Genomic DNA, 20293 nt, shown 5'->3' with positions numbered 1-20293 from the left:
GGTGAGGGCTGCAATAAAGATCGCCAAGATGAGGTACAGAAATAAGATTGAGGCAGAACTCAGCAGTAACAACCTCAAAAGAGCTTGGCTTGGTATGAAAACAATGGCAGGGCTACAGATGAAAGGTAAAAGTAGCATTACCTTAGAGGGGTTTACCTCTGACAAACATCTGGCAGACAGTCTTAACAGTTTTTACCTTCGTTTTGAGAACTTTGACTGTTCTAGGCAGACCAGCACACTGAGGGAAAAGACTATCACTCCCCCATCAATTTGTATTGATGAGAGGGGGGTAGCTAATCTTTTTAGATACACCAAAAGCAGGAGTCCTGGACCTGACAACATCTGTGGACAGGTACTGAGAACTTGTGCTGATCAGCTGAGTGGGATTTTTCACTATATCTTCTCACTTTCTTTAGAGCTACAGACAGTACCTAAGATTTGGAAACATGCGATCATTGTTCCTGTTGCTAAGGGCAGTTCTCCTAAGGCACTGAATGATTTTAGGCCTGTGGCTCTGACTTCTTTAGTGATGAAGACATTTGAGAAGATAATTAAGAAGGAGATTTTAATGCAGGTTGAACACCATCTTGACCCCTTCCAGTTTGCTTATAGAGCAGGGAGAGGTGTGGAGGACGCTGCTGTCACACTCCTGCATCTCTTGTATAAGCTTCTTGAGGCCCCCCACACCCATGCAAGATTATTATTTGCTGACTTTTCATCTGCATTTAATACAATTCAACCCCTCTTACTTGCTGACAGGCTTTACAATCATTTCAAGCTTGACACTAGTCTGGTCGGCTGGGTGACAGATTTTCTGACTAATAGGTCACAATGTGTGAGGGTGAATCGTGTCTTTTCTGATGTGCTCTCCTCCTCTACTGGATCACCCCAGGGTTGCTGCCTCTCCCCCCTTCTGTTCATTCTGTACACAAATGAGTGTCGCAGCAATCTCACAAACAGACACATCCTGAAGTTTGCTGACGACACAGTGATCGTCAGTCTTCTAGTGGGGGACGAGTCAGGCCATGGACAGGTTGTAGATGATTTTGTGAATTGGTGTGATGAGTCCTTCCTCTCACTTAATGTGTCAAAAACTAAAGACATGATTATAGATTTTAGGAAGTCCTCTTATAGCTCATCACCCACTATCATTAAAACTGCCGATGTTGGGATTGTTGAGAGTTATAAATATCTAGGTGTGGTACTTGACCATAAACTGTGTTTTGAATCTCATGTTGATGCCACTACTAAAAAAGTTCAACAAAGAGAGAATGTATGGATGAATAATTTGTGTTTCCTCCGCAGGTGAAGGTAGAAAGTGTGTGTGTGTGTGAGCTGATGTGATTTCAGCAGCATGGATCAGTGTGAGGACAGAGAGGAGGGAGTCCCTCCCTCTAAAAGCACTCTGTGTGGGGAACATGAGAGCCAGACCAAAGCTCAGAGGTGAGATGACCATCTCTAACTGTCCATGACTCTTCTCCATGTCACAGCTCAGCACTCACATCACTGCTCCATCATTATTCACAGGGACCAGCCTGGACCTCCACCCAGCTCTGTGTCCTTACAGAGTGATGGGTCTAAACATTTCATCATTGAATTTAAATCCCAGCATCTGTCTGCTGCAGAGAGGTGAGCTGTTAGTAACATGAACTCTTTTATATAACTGCTTGATGTTGCTGGATATAAACTGCAGTGCAAACACATCATTCCCTCAATCCCATTTAAACTGTATGTTAAAGAGCAACAGGACGTAGGTGCTCTTGCAGTTTTCCCCATTGCTTGTCTTGAATCTGGCTGATGGGGTTCAGACCTATGCAGAATCGCAGTGGGGACAGACCGTCTCTTTCGTAAATTCCCATTTGCTGGTGTTTTGCCCCTCAGGTATTTCTGCCAATTACTTTCTGTATGTATTATTGTAAGGTCTACCTTACAATATAAAGTGCCTTGAGGCGACTGTTGTTGTGATTTGGCACTGTACAACTAAAATTGAAATTGAATTGAAATTTCTTTCTCCCCCTCGTGTATTGAGCCATGTTTCGTTTCATCTTAGCCGCTGCGACACTTGGTTCAAGCCCAACAAGCTTCACCGAAGCTTCCATGGTGTGCTGAGGCAGGTCATTGGTCAATAGTTGTGATTGGTCCCTTCTGGGTATCCTTGGCGATTGGAACTGTCCAGCCTTCATTTAGCCACTCTGCGTGGCTCTCGTTAATTAGCATCAGGTTTGTTTGTGCAGCTCATGGAGTTTAGTCAGCTTCAACCAGTAGGTGTGAATCATGTCAGGACCTGGTGCTGTCCAACTCTTCATACTGGATACTTTTTCATGGATTTCCGCCACTTTAATGGTCAATGGATCTTGTTCAGGAAAGTTGCTGTGTTTTGCTCTTAGATCCACTAGCAGCTGACCTTTTTTGTTATGGGTTGCATCCTTCTCTGATATGCTCATCCAGTATCATTCTGTCTCTAGCCTGAGTGGTGGAGCTATTTGCTAGAATTATATGCGCATTCCAATATTCCGTAATCTCATCCTTTGTTATTCCAGTAGCCCACTTCCCATCAGTATTTCATGGTTCCTCAAGATGTGATGCAGATAGATATCAGAGCAGATGTCCATAGCATGTGATCATCCCAAATTTTATGCAACAAAACATCTTTTTACAAAGCACATCCAAGCAGTTTACAACATAAACGCACAAAGCTAACTCAGTTTTTCACCAAAGTACTAGTCCTGATATCTATCAGCATGTCTGTAGAGGAAACGCTTATTTCTTAAATCCAGCTTCACAGACAGTGTTAGGGCTCCATGGTCTAAATTGGCCTTTATGTATGCAGTGTTTCATGCCCAGTTTAATGCTGACATTTAGAAATATTCAAGTGTTGCAGAAGAATATGAACAAAATGGAAAACTAACGACAGGAAGAGAATGGCTGGATAATTTGGTTTGTTTGGTTTTTTTTTTTTTTTTTTTTTTTACATTTATTTATAGATTTTATTAAACTATTTGGATTTTTAAATCAAGGAAATAAACTTAAAGTATTTTTTTCTTTTTTCCTATCAGGATCAATCTGATATCTGATCCCCATGAACCTGGCACCAGCTGTGTGTCCTTCAAGAGTGACCAATCAAAGCATTATATTGAAACATTTAAATCAGGCCTCTGTCCTCCTGCAGAGAGGTAATGTGTGTCTAAATGTTGTTGTGACTCAGTGTTTATGAATAAATCCTCCACCATGATCAATGTCAACTCAGCTCTTTTTCACACACATTTCTATTTTCATATGTGAAGCAGTGTGTGTTGGAGTGTTTCCACGAACACAGCAGTTAGAGTTTAAAGAATGCATGTGGGAGGAGGCGTTTCTTTAGCGAAGAAAAAAATGTAGTTGTTGTAGTCCTCTATCATCCAGTTTCATTCTCATTGAGACGGGATTGACAGTTCTCTCACAAATGGCATCAAAGCAAAACCTCCTCCATCCAAGCCTCACATAAAGAACAATGTTAAAACGGCTGAAATTTCAAAAGTGGAGGGTATCTTTACACTGTCACCACATAAGTATAACAAATTCTACAAAGATGAAAATGTTATAGTTTGTATTACTTTTGTATTACTCTGGATGTTGGTCCTGAGTTTTATTCCACCACCTAGCCAGGGTCTTTCTATGTGGAGTTTACATGTTCTCCCCATGTTTGGGTGAGTTCAGTTAGTGGTGTTAGGTAAATTGGTCAATCTAAATTGCCCATAGGTCTGAATGTGAATGGTTGTCTGTGAATGGTGTTAGCCCAGCAACAAATTGGCGACCTGTCGAGGGTGCAGCCTGCCTCTATGGTAGCTGGAAAAGGCTACAGTCCCACATGACCCCTAAGCAGAAGAAAATGGATGGATGGATGGATAATCTGGACATTTGTACAGATGGCTCTCTATTTAAAACCCAGCAGTTCTTTGCCCCAACAATATAGATTCTGATATCTTGTGAGAACTGCCCTAGCATTAGCATAGACACACTTTAGAAATTATTGCTTTTTTGTTACTATTATTATTATTATTATTATTTTTTTTTTTTTTTTTTATGTCAAGGACCAGCATCTTGACTAATTGGTTATGTTTATTATTATTCTTGATCTTCATGATGCCTCCACAGAGTGGACCAGGAGAGCTCAGAGCTTCCCAGTGGTCAGGCTGCCCAGCAGCATCAAACACAGCTGGACTCCATATTTATGGTCTGTACATATACAACAACTATTTTTGTTGGATGAGGAGGCAGGGGTATTTGACAGACCTCTGCCTCCTCTAAACTGCATGACATAATTATGTCATGCAAATACATGTCAAATGCTGGCTCTGTTTGTAGGGCCCAGTAAACTATTAGCTAAAAATTAGCTTCTTTCTAGCTAATTAGTAAGAATTATAGAAAAAATATTCCTTGGTGTTTCATGAAATGTCTTCATCAAGTTTTTAAAAGAAGTCAAGGTTTGGATTTCATTAGGACTCTGGATATTACACATAATTGAATTGCTTTCTATGAATTTAGCCTTTACTGTGAACAATTGGTTGTAAAACAGAGGTTGCAAAAATGTTCAACCCAGTGGTTGCATCAGGGTGTAATTAACATGTGGCAGAGGTGAGATGTCACATAACCTTGACATTAGCTGAATATCATATCTTTCATTTAAGAGCTCATATTTCCTTATTATATCAACCAATTCACTCGCAAACTGCAGGTTTACTTTTGGTTCCTAAGGTTTCTAACAGTAGAATGAGATGAATAATTCTGAAGATCCTCTCCTGTTAAATCAGAGACCAGTTTGGTTTCAATAGAAAGACACCTGTCTTTTAAGGCTTCCAACTTTCATTTGTCCTTGTAGTTACGGTCAGTGGTGAGCTTAAGCTGAGAAACTTCTGATGATGCTTCTCTTTTCTAAGCTTCTCTCTGCACTCTCATTTATACAAATACTTCGTGTCTCTGTTCCACCTCTTGTCACTTGCATTTTGCTCTGTTGTCTCTCAGTATCTATGGCCCACCTCCCCACCCTCATTCATGAAGTATTCCATTGCAGGTCTTGGAAGACAAAATGATCACTTTTGTAAAAGAAGAACTTAAAAAGATACAGAAGGTTCTGAATCCAGATTACGCAGAATGCTCACAGAGTCAAACGGAGAATAACCAGGCATTCAAGGGTGAGGAAGAATGCCATAAGGACAGTAGAGAATCATTAGTAAACATCATACTGAACTTCCTGAGGAGAATGAAGCAGGAGGAGTTGGCTGATGAAGTGCAGAGCAGTAAGAGGATTTCTCAAATGATTTAAGCTGCTAGATAAACTGGGGTTCTAGTATTGATTCAATAAATACACATATATATTCAAAATATGTGCATATAATAATTCCTATTGATATTTTTGTCTATTGACTCATTTAGGAACTTTAATTAGGAACGCTGAGTGGACTAAGCATCAACTTAAATCTACTTTGAAGGAGAAGTTCCAGTGTGTGTTTGAGGGGATCGCTAAAGCAGGAAACCCAACCCTTCTGAATCAGATCTACACAGAGCTCTACATCACAGAGGGAGGGACTGCAGAGGTCAATGATGAACATGAGGTCAGACAGATTGAAACAGCATCTAAGAAGCTAGACAATCTGGAGTCTACAATCAGACATGAAGACATATTTAAAGGCTCACATGAAAAAGATGAACCAATCAGAACAGTGCTGACAAAGGGAGTGGCTGGCATTGGGAAAACAGTTTTAACACAGAAATACTCCCTCGACTGGGCTGAAGACAAAGCCAACCAGGACGTCCAGTTCATATTTCCATTCACCTTCAGAGAGCTGAATGTGCTGAAAGAGGAAAAGTTCAGCTTGGTGGGACTTGTTCATTACTTCTTTAAAGAAACCAAAGAAGCAGGAATCTGCAGCTTTGAAGACTTCCAGGTTGTGTTCATCTTTGATGGTCTGGATGAGTGTAGACTTCCTCTGGACTTCCACCAAACTACAATCCTAACTGACCCTAGAAAGTCCACCTCAGTGGATGCGCTGCTGATAAATCTCATCAGGGGGAAACTGCTTCCCTCTGCTCGCCTCTGGATAACCACACGACCTGCAGCGGCCAATCAGATCCCTCCTGGATGTTTTGACATGGTGACAGAGGTCAGAGGATTCACTGACCCACAGAAGGAGCAGTACTTCAGGAAGAGATTTAGGGATAAAAAGCAAGCCCACAGAATCCTCTCCCACATCAAGACATCACGAAGCCTCCACATCATGTGCCACATCCCAGTCTTCTGCTGGATCACTGCTACAGTTCTGGAGGATGTGCTGAAAACCAGAGAGGGAGGACCACTGCCCAAGACCCTGACTGAGATGTACATCCACTTCCTGGTAGTTCAGGCCAAAGTGAAGAAGGTCAAGTATGATGGAGGAGCTGAGACAGATCCACACTGGAGTCCAGAGAGCAGGAAGATGATTGAGTCTCTGGGAAAACTGGCCTTTGATCAGCTGCAGAAAGGAAACCTGGTCTTCTATGAATCAGACCTGACAGAGTGTGGCATCGATATCAGAGCAGCCTCAGTGTACTCAGGAGTGTTCACACAGATCTTTAAAGAGGAGAGAGGACTGTACCAGGACAAGGTGTTCTGCTTCATCCATCTGAGTGTTCAGGAGTTTCTGGCTGCTCTCCATGTCCATCTGACCTTCAGCAGCTCTGGACTCAATCTGCTGGAAGAACAAAAAAGTTCCCAGAAATTTAAAACAATAGATCCTACATTCTTCTACCAGAGTGCTTTGAACAAAACCTTACAGAGTCGAAATGGACACCTGGACTTGTTCCTCCGCTTCCTCCTTGGTCTTTCACTGCAGACCAATCAGGTTCTCCTACAAGGTCTGCTGACACAGACAAGAAGTAGCTCATTGACCAATCCCGAAACAGTTCAGTACATCAAGAAGAAGCTCAGTGAGAATCTGTCTGCAGAGAAAAGCATCAATCTGTTCCACTGTCTCAATGAACTGAATGATCTTTCTCTAGTGGAAGAGATCCAACAGTACACAAGTTCAGGAAGTCTGTCCACAAATGAACTGTCTCCTGCTCAGTGGTCAGCTCTTGCCTTCATCTTACTGTCATCAGAAAAAGATCTGGAAGTGTTTGACCTGAAGAATTACTCAGCTTCAGAGGAGGCTTTTCTGAGGCTGCTGCCAGTGGTCAAAAACTCAAATACAGCACTGTAAGTAAATTTGTGCTCATCCCTTCATTTTCAAAATACTTAACGGAGAATCCATCCATTTTCTCCTACTTATCGGGTCAGGAGGTGTAGAGTGGGTGGAAGTGCTGGAGCCTATCCAATCACCCTTAACGGTGGGAGTCAGGGTATACCTTGGGCTTTTCACCAATCTAATGCAGGATTAACAAAGAGAAACAGACAATTATTCATACTCAACTACTGAATTAATCTTAAAGTAAAGTTGATTCTGTTCATATGGACGTAATAGTCTCACTGGGAGGGACGTTTTGTCATTCAAGTGACATCTTCAGTCTCAGATGACAACAATAGGTTTTAGGTAAACCATTGTGGATTTTTTTGTCAGAAATGTTATTGTGTTTCAGACTTGGTGGCTGTAACCTCTCAGAGAGAAGCTGTGAAGCTCTGACCTCTGTTCTCAGCTCACAGTCCTCTAATCTGAGAGAGCTGGATCTGAGTAACAACAACTTGCACGACTCAGGAGTGAAGATGCTCTCTACAGGACTGCAGAGTCTGTGTTGTACACTGGAAACTCTCAGGTAAGCAAACTTTTCCACTTTAATTCAAAAAGTCAGAATTTCTGGATAATTATTATATACAGCTGAACTTTAGAAAAATGTAAAATTACATTTTGACATGTTACATGCATGATGAGATTCTTATTTGCTATCTAAAAATGTTTGATGTGCAAATTCTGTTTTAGATTTGTTTGTAAAAATTACTTAGGCAATGATCATTCAGAGATTGAGGGCCATTTGTGTTCAAAGCATTTTAGTTTCCTTTTATTGTTATGAACCTTAAAGTCAGGGCTGAGATAGGACTGTAGAAAAATAGGAGAAAGCAACATTTGGCATTTAACTAGATTGCCAAAATAAAAAGTATATTGTATATACATCCACAGAGATGCTGAGACACATTTGTCAGTGATTTTTCCTGAGGTCACTTGGTATTTTGGGCTCTAAAACACAAGTAGAGTCTTGATTAGTGATCCAGCCAAAAGAGTTAACTTGTCAAACAGTAATTCTGCAAATGTACTACTTATAAAGTTAGGGAGACTAAAAAACTTGGATGAGTGACATCGACTGAAAATGCTATGTCCAGATACAAAAATCAACAAGACTGTGTCTACAAATTATGGAACAAATGAAGTTGGGAAGACTTTTTTTTTTTTTTTTTTTTTTTTTAATTCTAGTGAAAAAATTTCCAAGAATCTGCAGAAATCTCAGGTGGCACTGTCCTGATGTGGTTGTGGACCCATGCAATAATTTTCAAGAAGAAATCAAGTCTGTTGTTAATACAGTGCCGACTCAGACCCAAAGATAACAAGCATCCAGTATTAAATTAGTTTAGTCTGTTTACTCTGCGCACAGACAATCTGAAGGAATCATTTGCTGAAAACCTGGACTGGAGTAGAAAGTTTACTAGAAAATGTGAGTGCATCTTAATCGACAATCTCTACTACGGCCAACACTAAAAACCAATCAACAGATCTACACCATATCAACAGTGATCCTTGAAATTTTTGGCTACAAGACAAACATCCACAAGGAGAATTACCCTCCATGAAGGGGTATAGAGGCCAAGATGAACCATAAAGGAAAGTTTGTCAACTATCAGAACTGCAGCAAAGACATCCCTGAAATACAAAGCAATAAGGCCTTACCTGATGATTAGCTAACTGCCTAAAGAAGCATATCAGAGAATATACATACAGAATATATGTGTAGGTGTTCCTAATATTAGGCCAGATTGATCTATGAACTGCACTCATTAGTTAAAGGCATCTGTATTGTTATTGGTATGATTTTTAGAAAAAAACAAGCCCTTTGTTTCCTTGATATCAATTTGATACAGAAATGTACAGTTATGCACGAACTACATATAGTTCCTAGAGTTTTCAAAAGTAGATGTGGATTATTAAAAAAAAAAAAAAAAGAGAGAGAGACAACAAATATTATAGTTGTAGTTGTCTCACTATAAATAAAGAAAAAGACAACTGAAGAAAATGAGAAAAAAAATGAAGTACATAAGAGAGCTGTCTATTGATGAATTGTTGTTTGGTGTATTTTCAGTCTGTCAGGCTGTCTGATCACAGAGGAAGGCTGTACTTCTCTGGCTTTAGCTCTGAGTTCCAATCCCTCTCATCTGAAAGAGCTAGATCTGAGCTACAATCAACCTGGAGACTCAGGAATAAAACTGCTGTCGGCAGGATTGATGGATCCATCCTGGGGACTAGACACTCTCAGGTATGAGGAGAATGTCTAATAGAAGAGGAGGAGCTGGGAACATTTCTTTCCATTTTTCCTATGCTCACAAAAGAAACATTAGTCCATTTTGTCAAGAAAATTGAGAGATACTTACAAATTGGGACACCAAGAACTTGCCCAGGAACAATAATTTTAACTGGCTATAGCTCTATGCTGCCCTCACTAAAGTTTGTTGCAGGCAATGTAATTTCAGCTATACAGCTAGCTTAACATTCTTTATTCCCAGCACTTCATCCTCCAAGAAACAGGCTGCTTGTTGTGTTTGGAAGGATTTAATGATGAAAATAAATTCTCTAATATTGCTCCAATGAAAGATACATGACCACAAATTAAGCATCTGCTGAAAAAAATACAAGCATCTACCTGCCTCCATGTGATTTAACTCAAAATAGTGTCAAAACTTACTAATACACATTAAATGTATAGGAACTTACGGATGAAGCCGATATTGTGGACTTTAACAGCAGGATTGCAGAGATTGCCATCAGATTACAAATGTTTTTACTGTAGCAGCTAAAGAGCACACTACTTCCTGTAGACCACTTCCTCTACAAAAAAGACATTCTGCTTAGTTACCACTAGGTGGTAGTAACACTTCTTAAATAACTATAATATGTCTGTTCCATGACACTCCCTGCCTGGCATATTAACCCTTTAAGGCCGGTCATAAATTGTCCAAAATGTCTTAGCATACTGAAGCATAAAGTGCTAATTTTGGCGATACCAAGAGCTTGAGCCCAATCCTGAAATACAACCTCACACAAATTCCCTAATGCTTCCATCTTTATTTTAAGCTTCTTCTTTTTTTTCCTGGACTTTTTGAACATTCTATAAAGATACCACATTTACAATGATACTAGATTTTTCAACTATTCTAACATGCATGCTTCCCTTAGGTACTTTATTTTAAACACCTGTGGCAATGAATGTTATTGGAACACCTGAATTCGATGATTTAGATGGGTGAATTCCATGGGTTTATACTGAATATAAAGTATGGAGTATTATGTTGAGAAACTGATATTATAAGATAACTCTGTAATGTGATCTACGAAAATATGAATCAGTTGATTTTAAAGGAACCTCTCTCACAGAGCTCTGCAAAAGTTTCCCGGAAGGACCAGTAAGTCCCACATTTATCTAAAAAGTGATGCTCATGCGCAATGTAGATTATTCCTTGCTGACTGAAGGAGTAACTTTCTGTAGGTAATCAGTAAAGTGAGACAAAGGATTATGATGTATGTATGATGTAAAAATGTTGTACTGTTCCTTTTGTTAGTGTGTAATAGTATGTGTATGAGAGCCATGTAATAGCCATGTGTGCATGCTAAGACTGTGCTGGTCTGACACCCCCCCCCCCCCCCCCCCCCTCCTCCTTTCAGGGTGGAGCCTGCTGGAGTCCAATGGCTGACACCAGGTCTGAGGAAGTGTAAGTGTGTTTTTAATGGGATTCATGAAAACAAAGCAGCACACATTCAACCATCTTCATCATTCACATCTCTGATGTCAGGAGTCATCATCAAAGTGTCAATCAATGAACAGATGATGGATCAATAACTGCAGCTGGATTGTGTTTGTTCTCTCATCAGATTCCTGCAAACTCACAATCGACACAGACACAGTTCACACAAAGCTCCAACTGTCTGACAACAACAGGAAGATGACACATGTGGAGGAGGTTCAATCATATCCTGATCATCCAGACAGATTTGATCGACTTACTCAGCTGCTGTGTAGAAATGGTCTGACTGGTCGCTGTTACTGGGAGGTCGAGTGGAAAGGAACGGTTCTCATATCAGTCACTTACAGAAGAGTCAGAAGGAAAGGAAACAGTAAAGCGTGTATCTTTGGATGGAATGATCAGTCCTGGTGTCTGTACTGCACTAATGATGGTCCTGATTCTGTCAGGCACAACAACAAAGGAATATCCATCAACTCCTCCTCCTCTGTCTCTAACAGAGTAGCAGTGTATGTGGACTGTCCTGCTGGCACTCTGTCCTTCTACAGAGTCTCCTCTGACACTCTGATCCATCTGCACACCCTGAAAACCACATTCACTGAAACTCTTTATCCTGGATTTAACCTCTGGTTTCCTGGTGCCTCAGTGAGTCTGTGCTGAATTGAATGTAAAGAGTGTCCTCCTGTTAGATAAACACTCTGACTGTACATGTCTCTCTTTCACTCAGAAACACGTTTTCAGATTCATGGATTCAATCAGTTGATGTTTTAAACTGTTCTTGTAAACTTCTTCCTCTTCAGTCCTTTAAAGATGGAAGCTCCCGTTATTCCAGGCTCCACATGCTGTTTTTTCTGTCTTTTTCCACTCAAAGCTTCACAGTGAGTATCAGTACGTTGTGTTTCTCTGAAGCTCAGTTCACAACCAGCTCCTCTGCATTTTCAACAAGTCTGAGCTCATTAAAATGAATCCAAAGGTTTGATTTCTCTTTCTTAATGGGATTTTTCCAAACTCTTGTTGGGATGGAATTATTTGAAGTGCCGCAATTCCATGATTTGAATTAACTAAAATGCCATATAACTGTATAGTGTAGTATTAAGTAGACACGGCCCTGGGAAATAAAGGCATTAGACTACGTGTCCTTGGGGGTTAGAATGCTGTAGACTCTTGCCCACGCTTGCCTGGGAAAAGCAGATAACAGGGGACCATCTTCTAGTGGAAAGTTACTGAAACACTGTTGTTTAGGCTAGAATGAGAGAGCTGGTAATATAACCGTTAGGGGCACACCACCCTTTTGAGATCCGCGGCAATGTGTCATGGAGGATGCATCTTCCTTCTAGAAGTAATTGTGTAAGAGAATAAAATGTGAAATGGTCTACTGAGTAGTGTTTTGTCTTCCATTGGATGCCTATGAGGAATCAAAAAGTGTTGAAGTGTTGATATTTAACACTCTCCACGTGCTCTTACTGTTTCACTCATCATTGGAAGCTCATTATTTGAAAATGTTTCAGCCAGCTGAAAATATTGGATTGTACTGAGGGATCATAATGCATGTGGCTTATCTAATAAATATTAAAGGCTACATTACCATTTAAAACTGAACACTTGGGAGTGTTTCCTGAAAACCCTCTCTTGTCTGATCATTTCCTGATAACATTTCAATTTACAATAATTGACACAGCAGCGGGGAGTAGACTCCATCACGGTAGATGTTGGGTCTGCGCTTGCAGGTGTTAAATTATAATATTATTTTATGCCATGTTAGACCCCTAATTAAAGATTGTGAATTATTATGTAGTCTTAGTTTGCATTATTCTCCTGAATTAGAAGAAGCTGATAACTATTGCATTAGTTAAACTGATTTGCATTACATTAGACTGCTGATTTATTGTGGATGAATGATATTGTTTTATGATGTTATAAGAAATACTGGTTGCAGAAAGTCATCGCCTTATTTGTCTGATTAGAAGAGAACGGAACATGCTGGAGTTTTCTGCCCCATCTCAGCAGGAGCAGATAAACGGGGAGCCAAGTTCGTAGCTTAGGCGCCATGTGAGAGAAAAGCATGTGAATGTTTAGGCTTTTATGATAAGGTGGAGGCACCAGAGGCTATAAGAGTTTGATCAATGCTCCACCATTTTGAGATCTGAGGCTGTCTGCATACAGAGTCCATCTCCCACGCGTGTGACTATTAAAATCATCGTTTGACTTAACCCGGCCAGACCAGTGTTGTTATTGTGGTTTTTCCTCTTGTCTCCATCCCCAATTTTGAACTCATAACACAGGCCACGCTGGTTCAGAGATTTTTCACCTGTCAACAAAGCAAGACAAACAGCTAAACCGGTTTTTAACTTGTGGCGCAAGGGAAGCCAATCGGAACCAGGCTCTTGGAGCTAAACGCTCCACCTGTTTTCAGCCAACTCCGACCCCGGCCTCCGTTCACAGTCCTTCTTTTGAATGCAGTTACAGTTTACACAAGCACCACCCACTGTAAAACCCATATGGTCATAAAAGGTTAAAGCACTGTGTGTGTGGGTGTGTGTCTCTGTATATGTGACTTCTTGCCACACAATACATGCTTACAACTGTTTAACCACATTTCTTAGTTATCCAAAGGTAATCTCCCCACACCCGTATGTGGCTTAACCTCTTTAATGGCTCACCATACACAAGCATCGGTGAGCCCCTAAATGCCCGGGAGTAGGGATGGGTACCAGTGTCCGGTGCCATGATGGCACCGGTTCTGACATAAACGGTAGTAACCAGACCGAAAAGCAGCGCACATTTCGGTGCTTTATTTCGGTGCTTTTTTTTTTCCTGAGCTGTGATATACTTTAGATTCTAGCCAATCATTTCACGTTTCCAAGGATAGTAGGCGGGTCCAGGTTCCAACTTCTGCAATCTGGTAGAAGGTTCCGCATCTTCCGGGCAAGGACAGAGAGACTCAAGAGGAGCTTCTATCCCCAAGCCATCCGGGCCCTAAACACACACACCCGCCCTCTCACATCATCTATAATTGACTGAGACAGGACTCTCTTCCAGACACTCTAAACCAAGGCACAATGTACATTTCAAATTCCTTTAATTTTAAATATGTTTATATTGTCTATCCTGTAAAATAGTCAGATGTCTATTCATATTAATGTACAGAATTCACCTGCTTGCTGCTACTACTGCACATTCACCCAGTGTATATACTATATATATATATATATAATGTTCTTCCTCTACACCCCCCCCCCCAAAAAATTTTTGCACATGTCGAGGAGCGTGTCAGGCTACATTTCACTGTGTGTTATACTTGTATAACTATGCATGTGACAAATAAAGAACCTTGAACCTGAACCTTGAACCAGGTACGTAGAGCTACAGATTAAAAATGCCCAAGGCGAAGCGGTCAAAAGTCTGGCTGTACTTCACAGCAAAAGATGCAAACTCAGCAGCCTGCAACAAGTGCTTTAAGCTGATACTGTGATACTGTCAAAGGAGGTAACACCTCAAATCCGATGAAACACCTGGCGACGCGTAGCGTCTTTTTTGGGGTTTTTTTAAAGCCGAGAAATGCGCCGTATTTGATAGCTTGCTGCGAGACCTCACACCGAGCACATCTACTGCGGGTGGGTTGCCTGTTATCGGGCCCGGAGCATCCCCCAAAAACCCAAAGAGGAGAGTCCTGGCCCCTAGCCCTGCCAGTGTAGCAGAAATGATGAGGATGATGATGGCAGTAGCAGCCGTTCTTCTCTGCGTGAGTAGCTTAATGTTGTTCGTGTGTAATTTACGTTGAGTAGGCTAACCACGTTATTACATTAATGCATGTAAGGTGAACTAGCAAACACCATCATAGCTACATGCGGCTGTCTTCTTGTTTGATGGCAGATACTCCCTTCACCCTGGCCAAAAAGGCTAAAATGACCAAAGAAAAAGTGGAAAACAGCTGAACATGAGAGGTTTTTGGACAAAGTTTGTGTTTTTTTCCAATGTTTAAGCACTGCTTCCAGCCAAGAGTGATCCCATATATGCCCCATAGCTGCAGAAAAGGCTAACATTGTTATCTTTTTACAAAAAAACAGCTGAACATGGGAGGTTTGTGGACCAATTTTGTGTTCTCCATTCTTTAAGCACCGGTTTGAGCACCATTTAAGCACCAGCACCGTTTCAAAAGTACCGGTTTGGCACCGGTATCAGATAAAACCCAAACGATACCCATCCCTACCCGGGAGTGAAGATCCTTTGCCAGATAAGGAAACCAGAAACTAATTCAATTCAATTCAATTCAATTTTATTTATATAGCGCCAAATCACAACAAAAGTCGCCTCAAGGCGCTTCATAGATACAGAGAAAAACCCAACAATCATATGACCCCCTATGAGCAAGCACTTTGGCGACAGTGGGAAGGAAAAACTCCCTTTTAACAGGAAGAAACCTTCGGCAGAACCAGGCTCAGGGAGGGGCGGGGCCATCTGCTGTGACCGGTTGGGGTGAGAGAAGGAAGACAGGATAAAGACATGCTGTGGAAGAGAGACAGAGGTTAATAACAGATATGATTCAATGCAGAGAGGTCTATTAATACATAGTGAGTGAGAAAGGTGACTGGAAAGGAAAAACTCAATGCATCATGGGAATCCCCCGGCAGCCTACGTCTATTGCAGCATAACTAAGGGAGGATTCAGGGTCACCTGGTCCAGCCCTAACTATATGCTTTAGCAAAAAGGAAAGTTTGAAGCCTAATCTTGAAAGTAGAGATAGTGTCTGTCTCCCGAATCCAAACTGGAAGCTGGTTCCACAGAAGAGGGGCCTGAAAACTGAAGGCTCTCCCTCCCATTCTACTTTTAAATACTCTAGGAACAACAAGTAGGCCTGCAGAGCGAGAGCGAAGTGCTCTAATAGGGTGATATGGTACTACAAGGTCATTAAGATAAGATGGGGCCTGATTATTTAAGACCTTGTATGTGAGGAGCAGGATTTTGAATTCAATTCTGGATTTAACAGGAAGTCAATGAAGGGAAGCCAAAACAGGAGAAATATGCTCTCTCTTTCTAGTCCCTGTCAGGACTCTTGCTGCAGCGTTTTGGATTAGTTGAAGGCTTTTCAGCGAGTTTTTTGGAGATCCTGATTTTATTTTCTCTTTTTAAATCTTTTTGTGACTTGTAATCTTATGTGCAGCACTTTGTGATTCTGTCTTGAAAGGTGCTATATAAATAAAAATTTATTTATTTATTTATTCATTTATTTATTTATTTATTTAAACTCGTTGCCTCAAAAAAGTAAAGCTTACTTAAGATGACCGTTAGGACAACTTATTTAATTCAATTCAATTTTATTTATATAGCGCCAAATCACAACAAAAGTCGCCTCAAGGCGCTTCATAGATACAAAGAAAATCCCAACAATCATATGACCCCCTATGAGCAAGCACTTTGGCAACAGTGGGAAGGAAAAACTCCCTTTTTTTTTTTTTGTCCCGTTTGGATCTATAGCCATCAGAATTGTTGTCTTAAGGCCAAGAAAGATGCCAAGCGGATTTATTTTACCAAGTGGATCATCATGGCCTTGCCATATTGGTCCATTTGATTGACCTTTATTATAATTATGAATTTATTTTATTTTCAGTTGCTACAAACGGGACAGACATGACTGAGGGATAGGACAGGGAGAAAGAATGAAAGGAAGAGAGGGAGAGAAAGAAAACCAAAGGGGAGAAGAGACGGCGAGAAGGGGTGGAAGAGAGAAAAACAAACAAACAAACAAAAAAAAAAAAACACCTGGGTCACCTGTATGGAGAAAAAAAAACAAGAGAAAGCAAACAACAAAGAGCAACATAATAAGAAAAAAAAAGCACCATCACAATAAACTAGCTAGCAGTAAATATCAATAGTTACTAAATAATAAACGATATTGTGCAGCACGCAAGATAGACAGCGCACAATGTTCTTTGAGGCAGCAGCCAAGGAAGCTGTAGTCCGCGTCTGTGAATACCCATGTGTGCATACCTGTGTGGATCAGCATGCTTGCATTCCAAAGGTTTCTCCATGTAATGATCTGCTAGGGAGTGTGGGGGAGCCACAGCCCCGTCCTCCAGGGTATGAAGCAGGTATGGAGGAGATCAAAACTCCAGACATCCAGAGGCCCCCAGAACACAAGAGACCAAGGAAGACCCACAGAGGGGCAGCCGCGCCACTGTCCCAGTAAGAGCTGAGGAGAGTCCCAGATGAGGGCTCACTCAGCAGCCGCGGAGCAGAAGCCAGGGGGGGTTGCAGTGACGCGCCCGTGAGCTCCGCCGGCAGCCAGCTGTGCCTGAGTGACCGAGCCCCAGGCCGAGAGGCCGTGGGCACCCCACCTCCGAAGTGGCCCGAGCGAGCCCCAATAAGCGGCCGCCAAGGAGTGAGCCGGTGTGTACCCGGACGCCCACCCCCAGACACAAAGAACCACCAACGCACCGACACCTGAGGGAGTTCGCCACCGGCAGGGGAAGTGGTCGGTGGGTGGAGATAGGCCTCCAAACCTTGGAGGGCCTGAGATGACCCCAGAGAGGTGGCGTCTGATACCCAACCTGACATATAGACACAGACATACAGGCACACACAGACACAAACATCCATTCCCACCCTCATGCTCTCATATGCACTTACTCCACACTCAACCGACGTGGAGACAGACATAAAAAGACGCTGTATACACGATCACACTCCCCAAGCGTACTCTACGAACCGGGTCTAGGTACCCTTGCCCCTGGAGGGGGGAACTGCACCCAGACCCAGGTGGTGTTACCCTTTTCCCTGCGGTGGGGAGAGGCAGACCGCCCCGACTGTTAAAAACTCCCTTTTAACAGGAAGAAACCTCCAGCAGAACCAGGTTCAGGGAGGGGCGGGGCCATCTGCTGCGACCGGTTGGGGTGAGAGAAGGAAGACAGGATAAAGACATGCTGTGGAAGAGAGACAGAGGTTAATAACAGATATGATTCAATGCAGAGAGGTCTATTAATACATAGTGAGTGAGAAAGGTGACTGGAAAGGAAAAACTCAATGCATCATGGGAATCCCCGGCAGCCTACATCTATTGCAGCATAACTAAGGGAGGATTCAGGGTCACCTGGTCCAGCCCTAACTATATGCTTTAGCAAAAAGGAAAGTTTTAAGCCTAATCTTGAAAGTAGAGATAGTGTCTGTCTCCTGAATACAAACTGGAAGCTGGTTCCACAGAAGAGGGGCCTGAAAACTGAAGGCTCTGCCTCCCATTCTACTTTTAAATACTCTAGGAACAAGAAGTAGGCCTGCAGAGCGAGAGCAAAGTGCTCTAATAGGGTGATATGGTACTACAAGGTCATTAAGATAAGATGGGGCCCAAGGCTGGACTGGGAAAAAAAATCGGCCCGGGCATTTTGACTAGAGACCGGCCCACCAGGATAAAGATTGAAAATGTGACGTCATTCAGGGGTAAAACCACAAAGGATTCTGGGAACTTGTGGCAAGAGGTACTAGCGCACGCAGGCTTTCAATTGAACTCAGTTACACAGCGATAAAAAGAAACCCAAAAAATGGCAAGAAGCTGTTGTATTATTAACTTCAATAGCCGGTCGCATGACAGCCACGGGAAGTATGTGTAATGTGTATATATAGACACTTGTGTGTGTGTGTGTGTGTGTGTGTGTGTGTGTGTGTGTGTGTGTGTGTGTGTGTGTGTGTGTGTGTGTGTGTGTGTGTGTGTGTGTGTGTGAGATTTACATGGCTGTGCTTGAGAGCCACCATCTACCGGAACCAAATTCCCTGTATGTGTCTCCACATATACTTGGCCAATAAACACGATTCTGATTCTGATTCTGATTCTGAAGGACATGTCCTGGTCAAAAATGACTCCAAGGTTCCTCACAGTGTAACTGGAGGCCAAGGTAATGCCATCCAGAGTAAAAGTCTGGTTAGATACCATATTTCTAAGATTTTCAGGGCCGAGTACAATAACCTCAGTTTTATCTGAACTAAGAAGCAGAAAGTTAGCGGCCATCCAGGTCTTTATGTCTTTAAGACATTCCTGCAGTTTAACTAATTGGTGTGTGTTATCTGGCTTCATGGACAGATAGAGCTGGGTGTCATCAGCATAGCAGTGAAAATGTATGCTATGTCTTCTAATGATACTGCCTAAGGGAAGCATGTATAATGTAAACAGAATTGGTCCTAGCACTGAACCCTGTGGAACTCCATAATTAACCTCAGTGTGTGAAGAGGACTCTCCATTTACATGTACACATTGGAGTCTATTAGACAGATATGATACAAACCACTGCAGCACAGTACCTGTAATACCTACAGCATGTTCTAATCGCTCTAATAGGATATTATGGTCAAACAGTATCGAACGCAGCACTGAGGTCTAGCAGGACAAGCACAGAGATGAGTCCACTGTCAGAGGCCATAAGAAGATCATTTGTAACCTTCACTAAAGCTGTTTCTGTGCTGGGCTGAGCTCTGAAACCTGACTGAAACTCTTCAAATAAGCCATTCCTCTACAGGTGATCTGTTAGCTGTTTGACAACTACTCTTTCAAGGATTTTTGATATGAAAGGAAGGTTGGAGATTGGCCTATAATTAGCTAAGACTGCTGGGTCTAGAGATGGCTTTTTGAGTAAAGGTTTAACTACAGCCAGCTTGAAGGCCTGTGGTACATAGCCAATCATTAGAGATAGGTTGATCATATTTAAGATCGAAGAATTAATTAATGGCAGGACTTCTTTGAGCAGTTTTGTAGGAATGGGGTCTAAAAGACACGTTGGTTATAACCAAGATGGCGCCGCGTATGGATGCCCTGGTGCTTCAGTGCGCTACTTTTGTCTTGTTTTTGTGCATTTCTTCTGTGTCTGGGCACTCCTCTGGATATTCTTACACCAGAGAAGAGCTCCTTAACTGCAGGACTACAACGCCTGTGGATTTATTTCCAATATTTGTCGCATCTGCGGCAGATTTACTGCTGACTCTGATCAGGAAAGTGAGACGTCGAAAGAGAGGTAAGCGAGCCGGCGTACTCGTGCGTTTGAGGAAACGCGGACTGAGAACGGCCCTTCCTGGGATCTTCCTTTCTAATGTACGCTCACTCTGGAATAAGATAGACGAACTGGCCCTGATGAGAAGCATGAACAAAGACTTTGCCTCCTCCTGTGTCTTATGTTTTACGGAGTCGTGGCTCAGTGAGGACATCCCGGACTGCGCGCTCAAGCTGGAGGGCTTTCATCTTCTGCGCGCGGACCGGCAGGCCGCTCTCTCCGGTAAAACCAAAGGTGGAGGTGTCTGCTTCTACATCAATAGTGGCTGGTGCACAGATGTAACAGTGATTGCTCAGCACTGCTCTCCCTCTCT

General features: G+C 42.1%; 2 protein-coding genes across 4 annotated transcripts in view; one reads left to right on the top strand and one right to left on the bottom strand.

Moving 5' to 3' along the window:
* The window catches only part of LOC308396591 (uncharacterized protein), a 40236-nt gene extending 29386 nt beyond the window's left edge, over positions 1–10850 (bottom strand). The window contains exons 1-4 of one of the 3 annotated variants that reach the window (XM_080882033.1): positions 9927–10850; positions 7255–7377; positions 6790–6872; positions 6612–6707 (exon numbers count right to left, since the gene is read on the bottom strand). The gene's annotated coding sequence lies outside the window, so the exon portion shown is untranslated. Of the gene's footprint in view, positions 1–6395; positions 6525–6611; positions 6708–6789; positions 6873–7254; positions 7378–9926 lie in introns of those variants that run through there. The other 2 variants (XR_013971595.1, XR_013971594.1) reach the window with 2 other exon arrangements.
* On the top strand, positions 677–12555 carry LOC308396010 (protein NLRC3-like). Its single transcript, XM_080881069.1, has 10 exons — positions 677–1443; positions 1528–1629; positions 3057–3173; positions 4135–4213; positions 5051–5276; positions 5413–7210; positions 7591–7764; positions 9298–9471; positions 10875–10921; positions 11082–12555. The coding sequence occupies exons 1-10, from the start codon at positions 1355–1357 to the stop codon at positions 11609–11611; spliced, it is 3336 nt and encodes a 1111-aa protein (XP_080737195.1). The 5' UTR covers positions 677–1354; the 3' UTR covers positions 11612–12555.
* Positions 12556–20293: the final 7738 nt, after the last annotated feature.

Source organism: Rhamphochromis sp. 'chilingali' (genome assembly GCF_963969265.1).
Source record: "Rhamphochromis sp. 'chilingali' genome assembly, chromosome: 1".
Taxonomy (NCBI): domain Eukaryota; kingdom Metazoa; phylum Chordata; class Actinopteri; order Cichliformes; family Cichlidae; genus Rhamphochromis; species Rhamphochromis sp. 'chilingali'.
This window is presented reverse-complemented; position numbering and strand designations above follow the sequence as displayed.

Coding starts and splice junctions, on each gene's coding strand:
- LOC308396010 (XM_080881069.1), top strand. CDS start 1,355: ATGGATCAGTGTGAGGACAGAGAGGAGGGAGTCCCTCCCTCTAAAAGC. Junction 1,630..3,056: donor CATCTGTCTGCTGCAGAGAG/GTGAGCTGTTAG, acceptor TTTTCCTATCAG/GATCAATCTGATATCTGATC. Junction 10,922..11,081: donor GACACCAGGTCTGAGGAAGT/GTAAGTGTGTTT, acceptor TTCTCTCATCAG/ATTCCTGCAAACTCACAATC.